Consider the following 23,548-nt stretch of genomic DNA (forward strand, 5'->3'; position numbering starts at 1 on the left):
GAAGGGTACCCACAATACCCATATTTGATATGTCTAATGCGACCACTCTGTGGTGTTTGGATCCGCAAACAACTCCAATCCAGTTGCAAATAGAAGCAGTGATTGACCAGTTATTTGCCAATGTATGGTTGGGACTTAAGGTGGTGTAGGATTTCAAAGAAAGAAGAGAGGATTGATCTGTGGTGATGTTGGTGGGTTGGGCGCTGGGTATGAAAGGCATTGCTAAAATGAACAAGAAGAGTAGAGAAGATAGGTTTGTGATCTCCATGTTAGTATGCATATATGAGAATTGATACATACAGGCTAAGGTTTCCATGAATAAATACTACTTGCACGGCACCAAATCTACTCAACGAGTGGACTTCAATTTATTATGTATCATTTATCTTAACGAAAATGCATTATTACAATAATATATGACTTCAATTCATACTTTCGTATCCTACGGGTCTTCACTCAGCTCTGATCTTAAGTTGACGACCCCACTATTGGCTGTATGCATGCACAAATACAAAATATCAATTCTCCTTAATTCATTGCTACGCTGTTCATAATTAATCAGCTCTAGCATGCATTAGACTAATAGAGCTCATCTCCTTTAATTTTAATTAATTTAATTTGTATATCGATCAGCTTGAAAGGCATGCATGGAAGTCTATGGCAGGGACTTTATTATTAGCCCCAGAAATTGGATCAGTTACCTGGAAACACACCAATAACCACGTACACTCAGAGGCTTAATATTAATTGATTAATATTTTCTTCAACATACAACAAGCTTAAAATTAAAGTCAGATACTTTAATTTCTATATATTGGCCTGTTGACATACAAAGCTAGCTAGTATCTTGTAGTCGATCTGTCTGGTTATTGAACCACAACAGTCCCTGTATAATATAGGCACCATAAATGTATCATTTAAATGTAAGTATTGTGAGTCCTTGTAATACTTGTTTGTTAAAATTTAATAATTTTCTATTATGCATAGAGTCATTTTATCCTAGGAAATCTAAGTTATAACGCTCGTAGCACCAAAAAAAATGTAGCAAATAAGGTTTTAAGAAAGGTATACTACGTTTCACACGACTCAAACTAATTCTTATTCTTTAGTTCTTGTATGTGCTTGTTATTTTCGGGACTAATATTTTTACGTAGTATTATATCCCTAACACAAACAACATAATGACTATAAAAATAATACAAATAAGTCCAAAATTAACATCTAATATCAAATTCAAAATACCAAGTTCAAAAAAAAAAAAAAAAAAAAAACACACACACACATTCTTTGTTCACATTACAAGCCAAAAACATTAAAGCATAAGAAATTTAGATTCCGCATCCCACAAAACTTAATACCTTCAAATCCAATTTCAAAACTTAAACTGAATGAGAACTGAGAAGAAGATAATTCATAATTGAATTGGTAAGACGGTATGATTGGTAGGAAAAATATAATTAAAGTTTTAAAAAATACGCTCTTAAAAATAAAATTAAATAAATTACACTTAAATGAGCTTGTTCGTGAAGCACCTTAAACGAAAATTAAACAAGCATGTTTGTGATAAACACGAACAATTATCGAAAGCTTGTTCGTTAAGTTGACAATGAGTTTTACAAAAGTGGCGTGACCCTTGGAGCAAGATAGAGTCTGAAACCAGAATGAGACATATTATTTGTCTTTAATTTAACTACCATTTTAAATTTTACATTAATCTAAAGGAAGGCCACTAGACCTCAAGACAAAGACCAAGGCAAAGTCTTCGTTGGACGACAAAGACCTTAGACCTCCGTCCTGAGAGTTGTGCAAGGGACTATTCTCCGTCCCAAACGCAATACATATATATATGGCTATTATATTTTTAGATGTTTGGACGTGCTTTACCCGCCGAATAATTCATATTTTGTGGACAAAGTAGTCTCAAGGGTCACAAATAAAAAAATAACAATTAGGATAGACAATAACAAATTTAACAACTGGGGCAGGCAAGGAATATGTTATTTAGTCAAAAAACTGTTTTTATAAAATACAATATGAAAGAAAATTAAAATTTGTAAAGTAGTGAAGTATATGTCTTGATGACAAAAAGGTATACATAGAGCAAATCAAATTTTATTTAAAAAAAAAAAAAAAAAAAAAAAAAAAAAAAAAAAAAAAAGGAACTCTGACTTTCAAAATTGATATGGGTTTTTGTCACGTGAGGAACTAGAATTGATAATTCGTATGACAATTATAAAGGATATATTTGCACAAGTTACAAAAGAAGTTCTACATTATGATAAGAATAACTGAGCGAATATATAATACTAATCATGAATAATAAATTGTTTGTTACTTATGATAATGTGTAATAATTTTGGTCAAAGTCTCCACTTCCTCTTCGGACAAAAAAAAAAGAAAAAGAAAAAAAAATAGATCTTGTGCAATATCATTTCATATAAGACCGTGTAATATACTTTTAATTAAAATATACTACTTTTCTAGGGACCTAAAAAAGGTAATATTGTATATTTTAGCTAACAAATATTATATGTTGAGACGGTCTTATAAAGACTTATTCAAAAAAATATTTGTTAGGACAAAAATTAAACATTTTTAAAAATAAGTATTAGGATCAAAGGCTTACCATTCTGCCAAAAGCTATAGATAGTAGCAAAATAGCAATTTTAACTTCCTTACACTTACCATAGCAATCAGCTCCACGTTTCAATAACAATGTATTGGATTAGGCCTCCAAGACTCCGGCCAACAATAGGGATAAGAATAAGATACCTAAGTTAAATGCTATGTAGAATTTAAGCATATTAGTAGAAATTTTTTGAACATTTATGTATTGTAACGATCATATTTAAATATTAAAATTTCAAATATTTTAACAATTATATCTAATTATATTATCGACCAAAATGTTGATCAAACAATGTTACTGGATTTGTGTATAACTGTGTTACTATATTCTATAGACCAATACTTCCTTCAAGATCTCTAAATCCAGGGAGCAAGGTGAGTGAGGTTATAATGAAGCTGGAGCATGGATGGAGAGAAAACTGATGAAGGTTATAAATGCTTGGCTTTTGTATAAAACGTTTCTGTTTTCCCTCTTTGTAAAGCACTTCATTTTTGCACAATTCAGACAACAATGCTAATCTTCTCTCTTCAGCTTAAACTACATGAGCAGTTAGTGTGAGTCCTTCTTGCTCATCAAAAACTTAAAACAGAATTCTGGAAAGAAGATGCAGCCGAAGAAGACCAAGTAAATGACAAAATAGGATTTGTGTACATATATAAACTGTATCTGCTGCATTTTATTTCCATTTTAAAGAAAGATACAATAGGAGATGCTAATAATACATACTACTCTAAATACTTGCATACAGGGAAAGAAGTTGGGCTTTGATCTTTATCAATGCTGATAAGGCATCTTTCACATTCATCCTCTCTCGAGGCGACTTTGTTGAGCATTTCATGCCTATCTCAAAGATAGCCGACACACACTGCAACTTTTCATCGTACTTTTCTTCACCTGGTTTAAGTAAATTTGGATCTATAATCTGATTTGTATTTGTAGGAAGTGCATTGTGCACCCAACTTCTCAGACATAAATCTTCGCTGAACATTTCATCTCCAGGCTGAGTCTTCGTGAAAACTTCAAGCAACATAATGCCATAACTGTACATATCGCTACGCGTGGACACAAGCCCTTCTTGTCCATATTCTAGGAGTGCAAATTTTGATAGGAAACCATTAGAAATGCATAATGTTATGTGATGAATGTTAAAATCAAATCGAGAAAGTTAAAAAAAAACTGAAACATTTACCTGGAGCAATGTAACCAATTGTTGCTAAGGTGTTTGTAATGGCAATGGAATTCCCATCTCCTAAGAGCTTTGCAACACCAAAGTCACTCAAATATCCCACCATATCAGCATCTATTAACACATTACTGGGTTTCAAGTCGCAATGGATAATAGGATTGGAGTAACCATAGTGGAGATATTCTAAAGCAGATGCCACATCTATCATTATACTCACTCTTTGTATCATGTCCAAGAAATAACTGTGAGAATGCAGCCACTTATGTAAACACCCATTGGGCATATACTCTAGCAGCAATGCTTTAAAATTCAAGTTGGAACAACTGCCAAGGACCTTCGTGAGATTTCTGTGACGAATGCTGCATAAAACCTCACATTCGCTGTCAAAACTCCTATGTGAACCTTCATGTTCCAAACGAAAAACCTTGACAGCTACGTGCATCCCATTTGTTAAAATCCCTTTATAAACTGATCCGAAGCTTCCACTACCTATTGAGTTGCTTTCATCAAACCCATTTGTTGCCCGTTGGAGTTCATAGTACGAATATCTTGCTGGAGTTGTTGCTGACAGAAAGTTTGGTTCATCTGGAACCTCCCTGTTGTGGCTCTTGAAGATGCATAGCACAGAAACAAAGGCAATTAGCACTATAAGAACTGTCAACGAGACAAGTACAATAAGAACCACTTTGTTCTTGTTTGATTGATGGACAGGGCAAGGTGGGACATGCATCCGAGGAGTACCACATAGACCATCATTCCCCAAGAATGATTCATAAGTGAAGTTGGCAAAAGGGCCTCCACTCGGAATTTCTCCAGTTAATTTGTTGTATGAAACATTGAAATAGTTCATACTTATAAGTCCCTCCAATGACTTGGGAATCATTCCGGAGATTTTATTATCGGAAAGATCCAATGAATGTAGATCCAGGAGTTTGCCAAATGTATCAGGAATAGAACCCTGTATTTTGTTATGAGCCACAGAAAAATTCATCAACTCTGTCAAGCCTCCAATACTACTCGGAATTTCTCCAGATAGTTTGTTATGTGAGAGATCAATAAGTATTGCCATTTTTGCATTCCCAATTTCTTGAGGTAGAGAACGGTTCAAGTTATTTGAATGCAAATCCAGCCTGAAAAGATTTTGAAGGCTCCATAGGATAGGAGGGAAGATAGTGAATTCATTTTCATACAGGTAGATCTCTCTCAGGGAAGAAATATTCCCTAAACAATCCGAGATTGGACCTGAAAATTTATTTGTGCCTAAATTTATCCAAAACAAATTCCGTAGTTCACAGATCACATCTGGAAATGTTCCTATTAATCTGTTGTCTGATATGTCGAACAGCTGAAGACCTTGAAGAGCCAGAATGGTTGTTGGCAAAAATCCTATAATGTCATTGAAGCTTAAACTCAACTTGTATAAGCTGCTTAGATTGCCAATCTCCTGTGGAATTCGTCCCTTGATGTTACAATTTATTAGGTGGAGCTTTTGGAGAGTGTGGGAGAGGTTGCCGATTGCATTTGGGAACACAGCGTTTAAAGGGTTAAATGACAATGCTAAGCTTTGGATGTATCTACAGTTTGCCAATGAAGCTATAAGGCTAAATTCAGGATCAGTTGTTAGGTTGTTGGAAAACAATTGTAGAATTTTGAGTTTTTCCAAGTTGCCAAGGGAATTTGGAATGAAGCCTGCGAATTGGTTAGTGCCAAGACCAAGAGCAACAAGGTTGGAAGCATTTGAGATTTGGGGAGGTATAACTCCTCCAATATAGTTTGAGCCAAGGTATAAGTATTCTAAATTAGGAAGGGAATGACCTAAAAATGTTGGAAGAGTACCTGAAAGGTTATTTTCTACAAGTGATAGTGATTCGAGTGTTGAGATATTGAAGATTTCCCACGGAATGGAACCACTTAATCCATTTTCCGACAATTGAAGCTTCTCTAGTTTATCAAGGATACCCAACTCTTTTGGTATTTCACATGCATGCCAATTCAAGTTACTCAAGTTAAGTCATGAACAACTACAATATCAAAATATAGTTGTTACGATGGAGTCTATTCCTAGATTTACATTATAATTTTTTTATTTTAATTTTGCACCAAAATAAAAATTTGTATGTGTTGAGAGTGCAAAACATGTTAGTGTAGAAATGTTGTTGACATGTTGGAGTTGATTCTCAGATTCACATTATAATATCTGTCGTCTTTCATTTTATAGTTCAATAAGAAATGTGTTGATATTGCAAGATATAAAACTAAATAAAAGAAGAGCTATACTGACAATACCTGACAAGGAATTCTCCCACATTATGAGGTATTTAAGTGAAGAACATTCACCTATGCTTCTTGGAATGTTTCCACGTAGCTTGTTCCTATACAAGTGAAGTTCTTCAAGATTTTGAAAATGTGAACACATGTTTGGTGGGAGAATACCAGACAGATTGTTGTTTCCCATGCTTATAAAAGTTAGTGTAGAAATGTTAAATATTGTTTCAGGTATTATTCCTACAAAATTAAAACATGAGTCATATATAGTGTATATGTATTTAGAATATAATTATTACAGAAAACTGTTAAATTTTTCTAGTAGTCAAATGCAAGAACATATACATACCTTCTAACTTGTTACTGCCGAGTCTTAAAACCTGAAGCATATTTAAGCTCCCAATCTCCTTTGGAATTGTCCCAACAAAATTGTTGTAACGCAACTGTAATTTTTCAAGTTCTGAGCAACTTGATAAATTCTTTGGAATATAACCACTCAACTTGTTGTAAGACAGGCGAAGCATTTTGAGTCTTGTAGCATGTTGACAGAGCTTCATCGGAAGAGAGCTAGATAAGCTATTATTGTTGAGGACCAAATTTTGTAATGTGGAAATGTTGAAGATGGTGAAGGGGATAGGACCATCAAGTTGGTTAACTTCCAATATCAGCCATTTTGTATTCTCAAGATTGCCAATCTCCTCAGGAATTTTCCCACTAAAATTATTATAACCAAAATCTAAGTATTGTAGTCGGCGTAGACTGGCTAACTCTCTAGGCAAATTTCCATAGAAATTGTTGTGACTTATGTTAAGAGAAACAAGAAATGAGAGGTTGCCTATTTGTGAAGGAAGGGTACCCAGAATACCCATACTTGATATGTCTAATGCGACCACTCTGTGGTGTTTGGATCCGCAAACAACTCCAATCCAGTTGCAAATAGAAGCAGTGATTGACCAGTTATTTGCCAATGTATGGTTGGGACTTAAGGTGGTGTAGGATTTCAAAGAAAGAAGAGAGGATTGATCAGTGGTGATGTTGGTGGGTAGGGCGCTGGGTATGAAAGCCAATGCTAAAATGAAGAAGGAGAGTAGAGAAGATAGGTTTGTGATCTCCATGTTAGTATGCATATATGACAATTGATACGGGCTAATTAAGGTTTCCATGAATAAGTACTACTATATATATATATATATATATATATATATATATATATATATATCTTGCGCGGCACCAAATCTACTGAACGAGTGGACTTCAATTATCTATCATTTATCTTAACGAAAATGCGTTATTACAATAATATATGACTTCATATATACTTTCGTATCCTACGGGTCTTCACTCAGCTCTCAAGTTGACGACCCCACTATATATGTGACCTGTACATATTGGCTGTATGCATGCAAGAATACAAAATATCAATTCTCCTTAATTGATTGCTTCGGTGTTCCTAATCAGCTCTAGCATGGATTCCTTTCAGTCTACGGCAGGGACTTTATCCCCAGAAATTGGATCAGTTAGCTGGAAACACTTCAACCACACTCAGAGGCTTAATGAATTATATTTGATTAATATTTTCTATAGCATACAACAAGCTCAAAATTAAAGTCAGATATATAGGTACTTTAATTTCTGTTGGTGACATACAAAGCTATAGAATATTGTAGTGGGTTACGTGAAAAAATTTGTGTAAATGTCGTTTTTTTACCGTGATCCACACAAGATATTCGAAGGATTGCAGATGGTATTAACTCCTATAAATACTAAGAAGTAGAATATACCGCCGTGGGCAGCACGAAATGTTTTGAGAGGTTGGACTAGGTCAAGACTGGACCACTCCTACTGGCAAATTATGCAGTGGAATCGTGTCCACCTTGCAAGGTGGACACGATTCTAAAACTGTTCATAATTATAAATATATAATTAAAATATTATGAATATATAGTTCTATAATTATGAACATAGAGTTGTGAACATAATTATGAACATATAGTTCTGTAATTATGAATATAGAGATTCAATAATTGTGAATATGAAGTTCAAAAATTATGAATATATAGTTTTATAATTATGGACATATAGTTCAGTAATTATGAACATAGAGTTCTGTAATTGTGAATATAGAGTTCAATAATTATGAATATGAAGTTAAAAATTTACGAATATATAGCTTTATAATTATATACATATAATTCAGAATTATGAACATAAAACCGTGTCCACCTTGCAAGGTAGACACGATTCCACAGCATAACGATTGACTCCTACAACAGCTCCTTTGCTTTCAAGGATTTGGCCCACAACTAACCTTTCAGCTTCTATTTATTTATTTATTGCGAAAACAGACGCGATTTCACCCTCTGAGAGTAAAGCGAGTTTGAAAGAAACGTATCTTAGTTGACTCTTAAGTCTTGTAGCTTAGAGATCACCACCGTCCAATTTTTTTATTTTTTATTTTTTGAATGCTACTGGCTGTACTACTCCTATCCAATTTGAATAAACTGTGTATTGTAGGAACTGAACTTAAATTGGAACCATATAGACAGTTTTGGTTCAGAACCAGAATCCAAAAGATTCATGTTCTGGTCCATAATATTAGGAACCGAAACTCCATGTTATATATGATTCAAAAGAATCAAAACCATAAAAAATAATAATTAAAGTTTAATTATAACAATTATTTTTTTAGTTTAATTTTAAAGTTTAATTTTTTTTTTTGAAGGGTGCAAAGTTTAAATATTTGATATAACTATTTTTAAAAAAAAATTAGAATGAGAAAATTCCAAAAAATAAAAATTGATGAATTTAGACTATTATTAAAATAGAAAACAAAATTTATTTAAAAAAAAAAAAAAAAAAAAAGGGGTTTGAACTAGCAGTTTAAATTGGAATCGCCGGTTCGGATTCACCATTTTCCATAATCGAAAATGCCAGTTCAGAACCATAACTTAACTGTGGTAACCTCTATTTAGCCTACCATTTAGTCGAGAAATAAATCACTCAACTTCTCATTAGGTGGGAGGACTAGTGCATATACTAGTGCTCACAAGAAGTTCACCATATCGAGCGTAACTCAGTTGATTCTTGAGTAGTTGATTGTGAACAAGGGCATATGATCGAATCTTGACAACCATAATGTGAGAATTACACTTAATGTGGTTCATTGTAGACATCAGGTACTAGCTAGTCCTCTTAGACAATGAGTTAATGAATCACCGAAGTTTATTAATTCATCACTAATCTTTTGAGTTAGGATGTAAGGACTTTGGCAAGAAAATTTCATATTTTGTGACAAAGTAGTATTAGGGGTCACAAATAAGAACAACAACTAGGGTAGGATATAACAACTAGGGCAGGCAAGGAAAATGTTATTTAGTCACAATATCCAATTTATTTAGGGTGTGTTTGATTCGCACATGGGAATCATAATTGGAATGGGTATCAAATACCTGGTAATGATAATGTGTTTTGGTGAAAGTATTTTACATGTTTAGTAGGTGGGTGGAATGTGAATGATTATCAATAATGGTAATGGTTTTGGTGAAACCCTTATAAAATAAGTGAATGAATTTTTTAATTAATGGAATATTTCAAACTCATAGTAATGTTTTAAAAACCAGTCAACCAAACAATAACAATTACTTTCATACCCATTTATGAGTGCTAAACCTGTCAACCAAACACACCCTTAGTTTTCTTTAATTTCCCCACACCCCTAAAAGATTTTGATCTTGGCTATGGCTTACTTCAGATAATAGATTTTTTTTTTTTTTCTTCATGAAAGCAATAGGAGTAAAGTTCACGCAAGTCCGATTGATAGCAGTATTCCTCTTAGAATAGTCAATTAGAGTGTGCTCAAATTTTATTCCTATTAATTTAATGATGTGTATATATATGGTGGGAATTAATTTGATGCAAAGAAAGCGACAGGTTGCAAGACTTTTCAAATAGAAATTAGCTGGAAAAATTGGAGAGAGGCCAAAACAATTAATAATAATGGAAAATAGTAACCCAACAAGGTAGCTCAAGTGACAAATGAGCTCTCTTTGTGGGGGAGAATTTCGGGATAACCTGGGTTCAATTTCCACAAGTGATGATCCCCTTTGGGCCAGTTTCTGTGTCTCTCGGAGTGAATCGGGTGGACCTGGATCGTTAAATGGACAGAGAAAGACCCGGACCACAATGTGTGGTTGACACCAAAAAAAAATGGAAAATAGCACTTTTTCTCATGAATTATATGCTAATAGTGTTTTTTCTCCAAAATTATTCATGTATTCATATTTGTCCCCTTAATTATTTTAAAAGTTGTGTTTTTTCCCATTGTCTGTTAAATGAATTTTTGAATTGTTAAAAAAAGAGTAAAATATGTATTTCAAGTTATTTTTGTCTCCAACAAATTATTTCTTATATATTGACTGTGCCATCAATAGTTATGCTGTGCAACCGTGTGCACCATGCATGGTGCACACGGTTGCAAAACAACGTCGTTTTGACTAAAAAACGCGCGTCTCATTTAAAAACAAAAAATTCAGTTTCGATTCCCCTCAAAAGCATTATTGTGGATATATAGTTATGAATTATTGTGGATATATAGCTATGAATTTGTGGATATATAGTTATGAATTTATGGATATTTAGTTCATTCATTGTGGATATTTAGTTCATTCATTCTGGATTGTGTTATTCATTCACTGTGGATATATAGTTATAAATTTGTAGATATATAGTTATGAATTTGTGAATATGTAATTCAAATTATGCACAAAAAAATGCTATCGCCGGAAATCAAACATGCTTTTTTTTAAAAGTGGGACACGCATTTTTAATCAAAACAACTTCGTTTTTGCAACCGAGTGCACCATCCACAGCATAATTTGCGAAATGCCATACATGATTAGAGACAGACTTTAGTCTCCCTGGTAGCACAAATTTCCCCATTGGACCCCACAAATTATGGCCCAATATACTTCTAACAACCCAACAAATAAATCCCAAAAAGAATAACTATTGGGCCCTTAAGGGAAAGGAGCCCAACCCACTTAAATTTACCATCGTTTTTTTTTTTTTTTGTTTTTTAAAAAAAATTATTAAAAATTATTAAAAATGTCAATTCAGCTGCCACGTAAACAGATAACCTGCTAAAATTGATGATAACCTGCTATCAGGTGAAATTGCACGTTTTTAGAGTGTTAAGTAATCTAATTTTATTTTTTTTTCCGTTCAGTGACCTAATTGCATTTTCAGGTTACGTTCAGTGGTCAATTTGAACCTTATTCCTTTTATCTTTTTCCAAGAAGGGGCGGCTTTCAAAAATATTTCAAGAACTGCCAGCCTATACTCCACCATTTAGGGAATCACCAGCAACATTACAGTCAAACTTCCAAATATAGTAGGTCATCCAATCATACTGAATGAATTTCCTTTGACTTTGGCCAATCATAATCCATGTGCATTCAACCAATCAGCTCAACTTTGAGTCGTTATATCGTGCACCTTGATGCATGATCAATCATGCACCGCGCGTCAGACACTACAGTGTGTCTAAACTGACACTATCTCACGTATTATTTTTATATTATCAAAATGATACTGTAGTTGTGGTGAAATGAAACTACAGTATATATAAAATGAAACTGAATAACATTTCACATATTTGAGTGTATATTGTACAATGAAGCTATAATTATATTGAAATGATCATTTAGTTGTGTTTTAATGAAATTATAGTGTATATAAAATAAAATAACATTTTCACATATTTGAGTGTATAAATATTGAATGAAACTGTAGTTATATCGAAATGAAACTGTAGTTGTGTTGAACTGAAACTGCAGTGTATACAAAATGAAACTGAAGAACAGAGTTATTTTTTGCAAAGATTTTGTTTCTTTTCATTAAATAAAACGACGTCGTTTTGACAAACTGTAGTGTCTGACGCGCGGTGCATGATTGATAATGCACATATAATTTGCAATCAACTTTATACCTCCCAGCAGTCTTCAATTCTGCATAAGTAGTCAACAATCTTTCTTTGACTTATGATGGAGCTCCAAAATGCAAGTGGGAGGATTCGAACCCAGTTGCATTGCTACACTGTCCTTTGCTATTCTTTTACTTTTATTTATAGAATCTAGGAAGGTAGATTCTTCTACTTCAGATCAAATCAGTTTTCAATATAGAAGATGGAGCATCGATCTATAGTCATGCATGTAATATTTAACTTTTTGAGGAAGACATATGTACACTTGCATCAACCAATCCATTTTAGCAGCTTCTGGGGCATTTGCAAAACAGCAAACAAATTAAATAAAAGCTATATGAGATATAAATCCCCAATTTAACCATCAAGAAAATTAGTTTTGGAGTGTTGGCATGGTGCCACTTGGTCTACAACAACTAGCTATTAAATTCGTAATAAACAACATTCATAACTTTGAAATGGAAATCACTCACTGGAATTCAATTCCTATCTATTATGAATGCCGGCCAGACAAGTTCATACTTACTTCAATTATGGCCCAATGTTTATTCAAAATATATAATTGTAGAAAGATGAGAAACATTTGTTCACTAGTTAGTCTATAATTGTACTTGCGAAAAAGTTCCTTAGCTTTCTTCCTAGCTAATGTTTGTTGCTCCATTTACAAGACTCAAACTTAAAGTGACTATTATTAGCAAAGTATAACCCTAGATGGATAGCTAAGAACTCGATTTTACCCATGAATTTTGCTCTTCAAACTCTAAGCCGGTGTATTTTCTAAATTACTCCACAGATTGCTCAACTAAAATCAACACAAAAAAAGTCAAGAACTCCACACTAGCACGTACAAACTTATACATCCGCACAGGTGCGTAAAAATAACTCTCATAGAAAGAATTTAGGACTGGATGAAATAATGATTTAGGGATAAATTGAATTGAGAATTTAGGGATTAGGGATAAATAGAGGTTATACCCTTTATTTATGTTTGTTTTTCCGTTACGCTTTTTCAATAAATTATGCTATAAGAGTTGTACTATATAATATTTTGGACAAATATATCACTACCGGTATAACTTTCATTATCTTTTTCACTATTGTTATCATACATATATGTGCATGCATCTACCATATATTTTCTTATCTTCTTCAATAATAATAATAATAATAATAATATACATATATTATATATTAGAGTTATATGTGATGGGGTACGGACCCAATGGGCCTAGGGCCCGAAGAGGAAAGAAGATAGGAAGGGGTGAAGAATGGGCCCACAAAAGATTGGTCCCAATAAAAAGAAAAGAAAGCCCAGAGACAACTATAAGCGAATCCAGGAGGCCGGCGCGAGCATACGGTCGGCGCGAACGGGGAGTCGGCATGAGCAAGAGGTCGGCTCCGCAAGATAGCCGTTGGCATTTAAGAGCCCCTTCAAAGCTCGGTCAAACAGGCCGTTGGGAGGTACAGTAACGATAGTCCAACGGCCTCTAAGTTTAATAAGACCACGTTATGACACTTTAATATACGCATTTAGAATTAGCAAGGGTGACCCACTATAAAAGGGACCGCCCTTTAAGAATGTAAGAGGACAGCCAAGTTAGATTGCTCAAAGAGTATATAAAAATTTGCCTCACTATAAACATACCTGATCATACAACTTCAATAAATCTTTTTTTTTTTTTTTTGGAAAACAACTTCAATCAATCTTAAATAACTCTAGTGACATGTACATGTGAATCTCTCTTGTTGTCCTTTGAAAATATTTTCAAAATTTTTAAGTTGTTAACAACCTCATTTATAAGTATGCAATCAAAATGGGTGCACGTAACACGTCGTTACAATATATTTTTCATTGTTTACGTGCCTTTGAGTCAGCAACGGCTGTTGAGTCACTTCTTAGGTTGATAATTTAGAAGCTTTGTTTTAAAGACAGATCTATCCATTCATCATCACAAGACTTCCAACATTAAATTTCATATTGCAATATTTTTTTTCCTGTTTTATTTTCTTCCTTTGTTTTATTTTTTTATGAAGAGGAAAATTGCAATCATTATTCAAAAGTGTGCATTGAATAAATTATATTTTATGACATTAGCCGGCAAAGGATAACAATAAAACTAAGTAAATTGATATATATAGATTGACTGATTAATTGAAACCAATAAGGTCAATCAAACTTAGAATCTTTTGATTATCAATCTATAACAGTCTAACCAACAAAGTAACTCTAATAATATCTAATTTCGACACCCTAGCTATGACTCATCGCCAACAGTTCAATCTGCAGAGTTATCCATCTTCCCTTAATTAAGTTTGAATTATGATCTCATACTAGAAGAAAATAGCATTATTTCTTTCTATTTATATTTTAAGCAAAAGAAATTGTACCATGTGCTTTAATTCTATGGAATATATATAAATCTTAAAAAGAAAATAATGTGCAAACTTATTGCCAAAAAAGAGATATATGAAATTTTGCATACAAAGTCATATTCTGGTAGGGAATCGACAAAAACTTCCAAACCAAACTTCACTTTCATGATTTTAGTTAATTAAGTTGAATGGCTATTAGGTATCTTTCATTGCTTGCACTTATAGAATACCTTCCCACTGCACATCCTCTTTTTTCTTCCTTCTACTTTCACTCTTTCTTATATTTGTTTATGTTACGTTAGGTCAAATATATAGGGTAGGTGCGTTTATTAATTTTTGAAAGAAAAATAAAATTGAAGAATAAATTTATTTATAAATTTCTGTAATTTACAAAATAGATAATGAAGTATAGAAGAATGAAAAAAATTAAAATTAAAAAATAAAGAATTAAAATAAACACAATTTATATAACTTATCTAAAAGAGATATTCTCTCGCGAAACCGTCTCACATATCCTATTTTTGTTAATAATAATGTAATGTAGACCTACAATCGAGGGACTAGAACAGTTAGAATAACAACACTAATAATAATAATAATAATAATAATAATAATAATAATAATAATAATAATAACAACAACAACAACAACAGTAACAATAACAACAATAATATTATTAATATTAATAGAAATTGTTGGTAGTTTCTTATGAACTTTTGTCCTTTAATTGATTATATTGAAATGTAATTTGCAATTACAATGCTCCCTGTCCTATAATTCATTCAAACGCCCTTCCAATGGGCAATTCGATTGGTGGATCAATTTAAAAGTTATTTCAAATGCAAACTAGCGAGTAGCTAGTAGTACGTTTTAGAATATTTTATCAATTAAAAGGGAATAAATACGCAGTAACTTCTATACAATAAACGTTGTTGTTAGTTTTTTTTTTTTTTTGTTTTTTTTGTTTTTTTTTTTTGTTTTAAAGAGTTTATATTATTATTATTATTGTTATTGTTATTATTATTATTATTATTATTATTTTTAAAGTGATGTGAAATAAGAATTCACTTTTAAAAATGAAAACAATATTGGAGGAATAAAGATAGTTATTATCCACTCTGTCACATTTTATATGTCCTACTTATTATTCATTGGTCAAATCAATTTTTTTCTTTTCTATTTATTTCTATTAATATTTTTTTTATAATTTTTAAATTTAAGTTTTTGTGTTTAATAGTACTTTTAATGAATTTCTAAATATATAATTTTACATACTAATTTTAAAATTAATATTATAAAAAAATAAATTATAAATAACTACAATCAAGCCTGGTTAATCGAACCTAACACATAAAATGGATGAAAAGAGTATTAAAAAGTAAAAGTAAAAAAATATTCCTATAATTAAAGAACTAAAATTGGGATAAACTCATAAAATGCAATGTGATGAACATGCAAAAATTTGAATTGATATTTACATAACTAGTAATCCTATATAACGGGTTGCTGAGTCATTATGATTTATCTTTTTATTATTATATTGTCGAGTTGAGGTATGAGATTAATAGGAAAGAATTTGTATTTTGTAGGTAAAAATTTGAATTGATATTGGTGTGGGGCCATGAATAGGAAAGATCGCAGCCGTTGGTGGAACTCAAGATCTTTTGTGAGAAACATGTTGGATATACGTGTACGTCACAAAGGGTTCGTAGCCTACCCCACCGCCACCTAGGAATAGTGAATTGTCAATATATAAAGTCGGTAGCTTTCAAACACCCAAAAGCTCTGACACAAATCTTATATATATATAATATATAAATTTTATATTTTATATACATACATCCATACGTGAGGTGTGTATACGGTGGAGGTGTACGCACCTCAAACTACACACACACCGCCTTTCAATGGCGACAACAACCCTCGCATTTCCTCCTCGAACGTAAATTTCCCAGAACGGTTCGGAGTTTCTAAGCGAACGGGAACGCCATTCTTTTTTTATTTTTTTATTTGAATTGGTCGGAGAAAGGTCGAATCTTGAATCTTGAAGTTGACACCAATGGCCGACACCGCCGCGGCCACCGCGTCGAGCGCCGTGAAGCCCGCGGTGGCGAAAAGCTTCGGCAAGAAAGATCTCCAGGGAGGGCTTCTGTTGGGGAGGTTCGAAGTCGGGAGGCTCCTGGGGCACGGGACTTTCGCCAAGGTGTACCAAGCTAGGAACGTGAAAACCGACGAGAGCGTGGCGATCAAGGTGATCGACAAGGAGAAGATCCTCAAGGTCGGGCTTATCGGACATATCAAGCGGGAGATCTCGATTCTCCGGCGGGTTCGCCACCCCAACATCGTCCAGCTCTACGAGGTAATGGCGACCAAGACAAAAATCTTCTTCGTCATGGAATACGTGAAAGGCGGGGAGCTTTTCAATAAAGTCGCCAAAGGGAGGCTCAAAGAAGACGCCGCCCGGAAATATTTCCAGCAATTGATCTCCGCCGTGGCGTTTTGCCACGCCCGCGGCGTTTACCACCGCGATTTGAAGCCGGAGAACATCCTGATCGATGAATGTGGCAATGTGAAAGTCTCCGATTTCGGGTTGAGCGCTATTTCGGAACAGATAAAACAGGACGGGCTATTCCACACGTTTTGCGGCACGCCGGCGTACGTCGCGCCGGAGCTTTTGGCCAGAAAAGGCTACGACGCGGCGAAGGTGGATATATGGTCATGCGGGGTAATCTTGTTTGTTCTAATGGCAGGTTATTTACCTTTCCACGACCAAAACGTTATGGCTATGTATAAGAAGATCTACAAGGGTGAATTTAGGTGTCCTAGGTGGTTCTCTCCTGAATTGATCCGACTTCTCACTCGATTACTCGAAACAAATCCATCAACAAGGATGACAATTCCGGAGATAATGACTAATAAATGGTTCAAGAGGGGATTTAAGGATGTTAAGTTTTACATTGAGGATGACAAATTGTGTAATATTATTGATGATGGGGAGAACAACAATGGCAGTGTGACTGATTCTATGTCTGATTTATCTGAATCAGAGTCTGAGATAGAGAGCAGGAAGAGACTAAGTACTGTGCGAAAGCCCGCTAGCTTGAATGCATTTGACATTATTTCGTTTTCTCGTGGATTCGATTTGTCTGGATTGTTTGAGGAGGGGGGAGATGGAGGGAGGATCATTTTGGAGGCACCTGTGTATATGATAGTGAATAAACTGGAGGAGATTGCAAAGGTGGAGAGTTTCAAGGTGAGGAAGAAGGACTTCAGAGTGAGCCTGGAGGGGTCCAAGGAGGGGGCGAAGGGGCCGCTCACAATTGCTGCTGAGATATTCGAATTGACACCGTCTTTGAAAGTTGTGGAGGTGAGGAAGAAAGGAGGGGATAGAGGGGAGTACGAGGATTTTTACAACCGGGAACTGAAGCCCGGTTTACAGAGCCTATCACTCGAAGATCCTGCTAATTCTGGACAATTGCCTTCGGATTCTGAATAGAGGAGGGAGAAGGGAAAAGGGTATGCTCTTTTCTCCTTCTTTACACTCTCTCCTATTGCCTTTGTATATTTGGTTTTTACTTCTTTTTTCAATTCGCTTTTGCTGTGAGGATTAAGTTGTTATATGCTTTTAGTAGGCCTTACAAATCATCAAGAAAACAACACATTGTTTCTGCTAAAGGTGGCTTCTTTGAAGTTACTTAACCTTTCTGTTTCTGTTTTCATACTCGAAAGTAAAAGTATCACCTTTGAACTGAATTTTGACCATAATATTGCTACCATCATGCACTGCAAGATTATTTACCATTGTATATAGTTAGATCAAATTCTTTTAAGTTTATGTGTATCAAGTTGTAGTCTTTTACTCCTGGAAATGCTGAGCTTTAGTAGTTTGGAAAAAAAAAAACCGTTTTTGATTGAGAGGAAACATCAGTACCCATAGATCATGTAACGAATAGCTAGCGGGTGAATTTGATGCCAGTAGATAAGTGTAGGAGTTATAAATGCACAAGTCGAACCATAGACAAATCTTCGGGAAGCCACTAAGATCTGATTTTCTTTTTCTTGGATCTAATTCTCTATCTGGTATCGCTTTTTTACCATGTAGCATCTTTGTCCTTCAATTGTGTCTAAACAAGACATGGGCACTTTCATTGCTCATTCTTTAGCTCATGCTTTTACCTCTTTTCCTGTTTTAACCAAACAAGGATACATGTTCTGCAGAATTGCCATGCCTGGGATTGTTCCTCGTTTTATTTAGTAATCATAAGACGTATTCCAACGCTAGAAATTGATGATTTTTTATGCTTTTTTTCAGGATGGAAGCTCTGCGCCTGCAATGACTGGTTAGGATTGCATCTCCACTCGAAGGAAAAACTGCAAAAACCCAAGACTCAGAACCACAACCAACCCAAATCTGGGTTCAATTCATTTCCCAGTTTCAATCAATCAATACCCACTAAAGAAATGGTGTTAATATCTGAACTGCAATTTGATTGGTTGGCATTATTATCTGATATTCATTGTCACTACTGTATTACATGGGAAAGAGAAGAAAAGAAAAGTGATGTAGAGTCCAAAAAAAAATCATTCATAAATTCTTGATTCTGGTGGTTTTTGATTCACTGGGTGTTGCAGTGTTGCCAACTTGCCATCAGTTTTGTCTCCTAGCTTTCTGATATGTTCTTGGGTCAAGTGGAAATTCTTTTATTATTTAATTCATTAATTTATTTTATTTTATTATGTTTTTTTTTTTTTTTGAAACTCTTTTATTTTATTATGTAAGAGTAAAATACTAGAATCTGTGTAATATTCAGGAATCATACTGTCTAGTGAGACAAAAAGAAATCATTCCTAAATCCTCATACTCTCATAGCATGATTTGTTTCTGAGGTTTTGTTTTATATGGAATATAAGATTCTGATGGAATGTAAGACAAGAAGTTGGCACTTGTATTATACTTTATTTGAATATCTACCAAGCTGTGGGAGTTGTATAAATTGTTTAATTTATTTTAATTATATTTTATGGTTAGCAGTTGTTTATCATGGTATAAGTCCCAGAGTAATTGTACATGTATTTTCATTCTCTATATTCATTTTTTACTGTCTAATCGCAACCGTCAAAATGGACTTAGCCCGTCGGGTAAGTCCGTCCCGCCCCGCAAAAAGAACGAGGCGGGCTACGATATTTTGAGCCCGTATTTTGACGGGCTTTTTTTGCCCGCCCCACCTAACCCGCAAGCTTTGGTGAGGCGGGCTTGGCAGGCCGGCGGGGGCTCGCCAAGCCCACCAAATATATAATAGTAAAATTATTATAATAAATAAATACTACTCCCTCTGTCCCATTTTATGTGTCTTACTTTCCTTTTTAGTTTGTCCCAAAATGTTGTCCAGTTTTCAAAATTGAACATCACCATCATTCTACTTTTTTCAAATTACCCTTCTAGCTTTTGCTTTCTTTATTGTTTTTATTTCCAAAAGTGAAAAAGTGAGGGGCATAATTGGAAAGTGTATAACATTTACTTTAATTCATTAAAAAGCGTGCAAAAAGTAAATGAAACATCCAATTCGGGACGGAGGGAGTATAATATATAAATATATATAGTCATTGACAAAATTCAATAATCAAGTTTAAAATTCAAAATATATATATATATATATATATATATATATATATATATATATATATATATATATATATATATATATATATATATAGAGGAGCGCTCACATGTGGCCATGTTGTTAGGTGTGGTCATATGGTCAATTATAGACCATTAGATTAGATAGATCTAATGATTCATATTAATCAAGATTTTTTCCAGTATTTTCGCGCACATTCTCCTACCCAGAGAACTGTAAGGGTAAACTTGTCATAAAACACTGGAATAGGAAAAATCACATTGTTGTGTGTTTTATTACACTATTGGTGCATGTTGTCAACACTGTTGGTGTATTCTGGAACCCGACCGCTATAAATGGCCATTGTAATTACCATAACACGGGAATACACCATTGGTGTGTTTCACTGTGGTGTGTTTTATTACACTATTGGTGTATGTTGTCAACACTGTTGGTGTATTCTGGAACCCGCCCGCTATAAATGGTCACTGTAATTACCATAACACCCCCACTTACTAAAACGCGCGAAAATTCTCAGAATTACCACTGCCTTTAGATTAAATTGATTCAACGACCCAGATACGACCACACGACCATACCTAATGACATGACCACATATGAGCGTTTTTCTATATATATATATATATATATATATATATATATATATATATATATATATATATATATAATCAAGTTTAAAAAAATTAATAAATTGTATAAATTATTCGTTATTGATTTATGGATTAACACATTATGTATTTGATTATCTATTAATTATTTTTGTATTTAAAAAATTATAAATACATTAGTATATGTTTAAACTATCCACATTATTTTAGTATACATTTATTATCTTTTTTTATATTAATATAATTTTTTATTTAGTATTAAAACTTTTAAGATATGGCGGGCCCCGCCAAGGCCCGTGGGCTTAAGGTGGGGCGGGGCGGGCCGACCTCCTCTAGGCCCGTATTTTGGCGGGCTTTTTAGCCCGCCTTCGCCATATGGCGGGCCCCGCCCCGCCTGCCCGTTTCGACAGCTCTATGCCTAATATGTGACATGCTTTGATTATGTAATATAAAGAGTCATGATTTTTATCCATTGCTTTTTATTTTTTTCCAATAAAATTTGAACATTTAGTGAAAGTAAAAATTGTGAGTAAATTTATTAATATATATATATATATATATATTGGAAAAACATATTAATTTATTATTGTAATATGAAAGTGTGATCACTTTTGAAAGTGAAAGAATATTGTAAGGATGTAGAGAAAATAGTGAAGAAATTGTAAATTTAGTGACGTGGAGGTAGGACTTACTTTAGAAAGTGAGAGAATATTTCAATGATAAGGATAACGTCATAATTAAATACAAAAAGTCTAATATAATAATAGCGAGCTTTGATTTACAAGAAAGTTGTAGTCGCTACTCAGCTCAAATATAACCCTAACTAGCAAAGGACTATCAATGCGGTAAACCAGTTCAGATTGTTCATAGCTGACTAGCTCAAATCAAGAAGACCAACAAACAGTGTTCACAATGAGTAGGACTTGAAACCTTGTAGTTATCAAGGCAATTGTCGACTAATTTGGCTGAGGTTGCCTACCAAGTTACATCCTCGGGACCATTGCTAAGAGATTATATTGTACATCCTAAAATCCACCTTTCAAGGTAGATCTTGATACATGTTCATTTTTAGTATGTACATTATGCTTTTATGTGTTGTTTTTAATTATATTGTAAGTTCATTTTTAGTGTATTACAAGTCAAAATGAATCTATATTATGCTAAAAATGAACTTATACCATGGACCTATCTTGTTACCTGGACCTTGGTCCACAATATAAACATTGCAGTGCTAGCTAGGCAAATTTTACTGTGGATCATGGTCCATGTAGCAGTATGAACCATGAAGTAAAACAACGTTGTTTGATTTTAATTTTAGAAAAATAAATTTGTTACCATTTTCCTAGTCCGTTACCGGTGTATGAGCTCAATTTTTTAGTTTGATTTTTCACACACACAACTTTCATTTATAGTAATTTTGAAGTATCATTTTAATTATACTTCATGTCTCTGCTATCCAGTTTTATTTTATACACACAATAAGTTCATTATAGTAACACTAAAGTATCATTTAAATTTCACTACATGTTCATTTGACAATATATCTGTATCAGCTTTGCTATTCAGTTTCATTTTATACATACAGTAAGTTTACTATAGCAATACTAAACTGTCATTTTAATTACTACAGATTTATTTGACAATACACATAACAATATGAGCTCTGCAATTCAATTTTATTTTATACACACAATCAGTTCTTTATAGCAACACTAAAGTATCATTTTAATTCTACAAGTTCATTTCACGAATGCTCTTACTTATATAAAAATTTAAATTAATATAAAATAAATTAATATATTTGTTAGATATATCATTTATATACACTTATCTTAAATCTTAAAATAAAAATATAATAAAAGCCAATGAAGGGAAGGGTATAACGGGAATAAAAAATGTGGTGATGTGTTATAAAATATTGTACTCTATTATGGTCCACGTGTTGCGAAGAGTCTATCAAAAAGTAATCGGCCTGCACACGTAAGGAGAGCGTGTTAAGTATATAATATATCAATCGTTATACTGTGGAACCGTGTCCACCTTGCAAGGTGGACACGGTTCTATGTTCACAATTACTGAACTATATGTTCATACTTCATAATTATAAAGCTATATATTCATAATTTTTGAACTTCATATTCATAATTATTGAACTCTATATTCGCAATTACAAAACTCTATGTTCATAATTACTGAACTATATGTTCATAATTATAAAGCTATATATTCATAATTTTTGAACTTCATATTCACAATTATTGAATCTCTATATTCATAATTACAGAACTATATGTTCATAATTATGTTCACAACTCTATGTTCATAATTATTGAACTATATATCATAATTATGAACAATTTTAGAACCGTGTCCACCTTGCAAGGTGGACACAATTCCCCAGCATAATTTGCCTATAATATATAAACATAAATGTGCAATCCAATTATCAGCTTAAGTTTTTTCTGAGTTTGAATGAGTCAATAATGAAACAAGTCATCAAATTATTTTTATTTAAATTCCATGTCAGCATTATGAAAGGGTTAAATGATGGAAACTTAGGGAAAATGCTAATCAAACATAATTTTAAAAATAAATGTGTCCAATTAGATCTTAATTTAGAACAAGTGGTTAATTTAGAACAATGGGTTAATTGAACATTTGTAAATAGTAAATGCAACTATTTGACACTCTTGCCAAAAATTTTTCATTATCTGAACATGTTTAGCTTACTAATTTAATAGAGAATATTTAAGGCGAGAAGCTAAGGTTCAAAACTCAAACTCTAAAGTCATAATATAGGAATAAGTGAATAACGGAATAAGAAACCAAGATTACTATGATTTATATCATCTCGAATCATCTATGGGC

The 23,548-nt window shown here is 33.3% G+C and overlaps 2 protein-coding genes across 2 annotated transcripts in view; one reads left to right on the forward strand and one right to left on the reverse strand.

Moving 5' to 3' along the window:
- LOC109165085 overlaps nt 1–7,263 on the reverse strand; it is a 137,369-nt gene extending 130,106 nt beyond the window's left edge. Inside the window, exons 1-2 of the mRNA XM_019313702.1 lie at nt 6,430–7,263; nt 6,115–6,320 (exon numbers count right to left, since the gene is read on the reverse strand). Coding sequence (XP_019169247.1) covers nt 6,115–6,320; nt 6,430–7,243 — 1,020 coding nt within the window. The 5' untranslated portion in view covers nt 7,244–7,263. The remainder of the gene's footprint in view (nt 1–6,114; nt 6,321–6,429) is intronic.
- Nucleotides 7,264–16,235: 8,972 nt separating this feature from the next.
- Nucleotides 16,236–19,382, forward strand: LOC109165727 (CBL-interacting serine/threonine-protein kinase 12-like). The gene is made up of 2 exons (XM_019314629.1): nt 16,236–17,949; nt 18,746–19,382. The coding sequence occupies exon 1, from the start codon at nt 16,493–16,495 to the stop codon at nt 17,927–17,929; it is 1,437 nt and encodes a 478-aa protein (XP_019170174.1). The 5' UTR covers nt 16,236–16,492; the 3' UTR covers nt 17,930–17,949; nt 18,746–19,382.
- Nucleotides 19,383–23,548: the final 4,166 nt, after the last annotated feature.

Source organism: Ipomoea nil, unplaced genomic scaffold, assembly GCF_001879475.1.
Source record: "Ipomoea nil cultivar Tokyo-kokei standard unplaced genomic scaffold, Asagao_1.1 scaffold3069, whole genome shotgun sequence".
NCBI lineage: Eukaryota > Viridiplantae > Streptophyta > Magnoliopsida > Solanales > Convolvulaceae > Ipomoea > Ipomoea nil.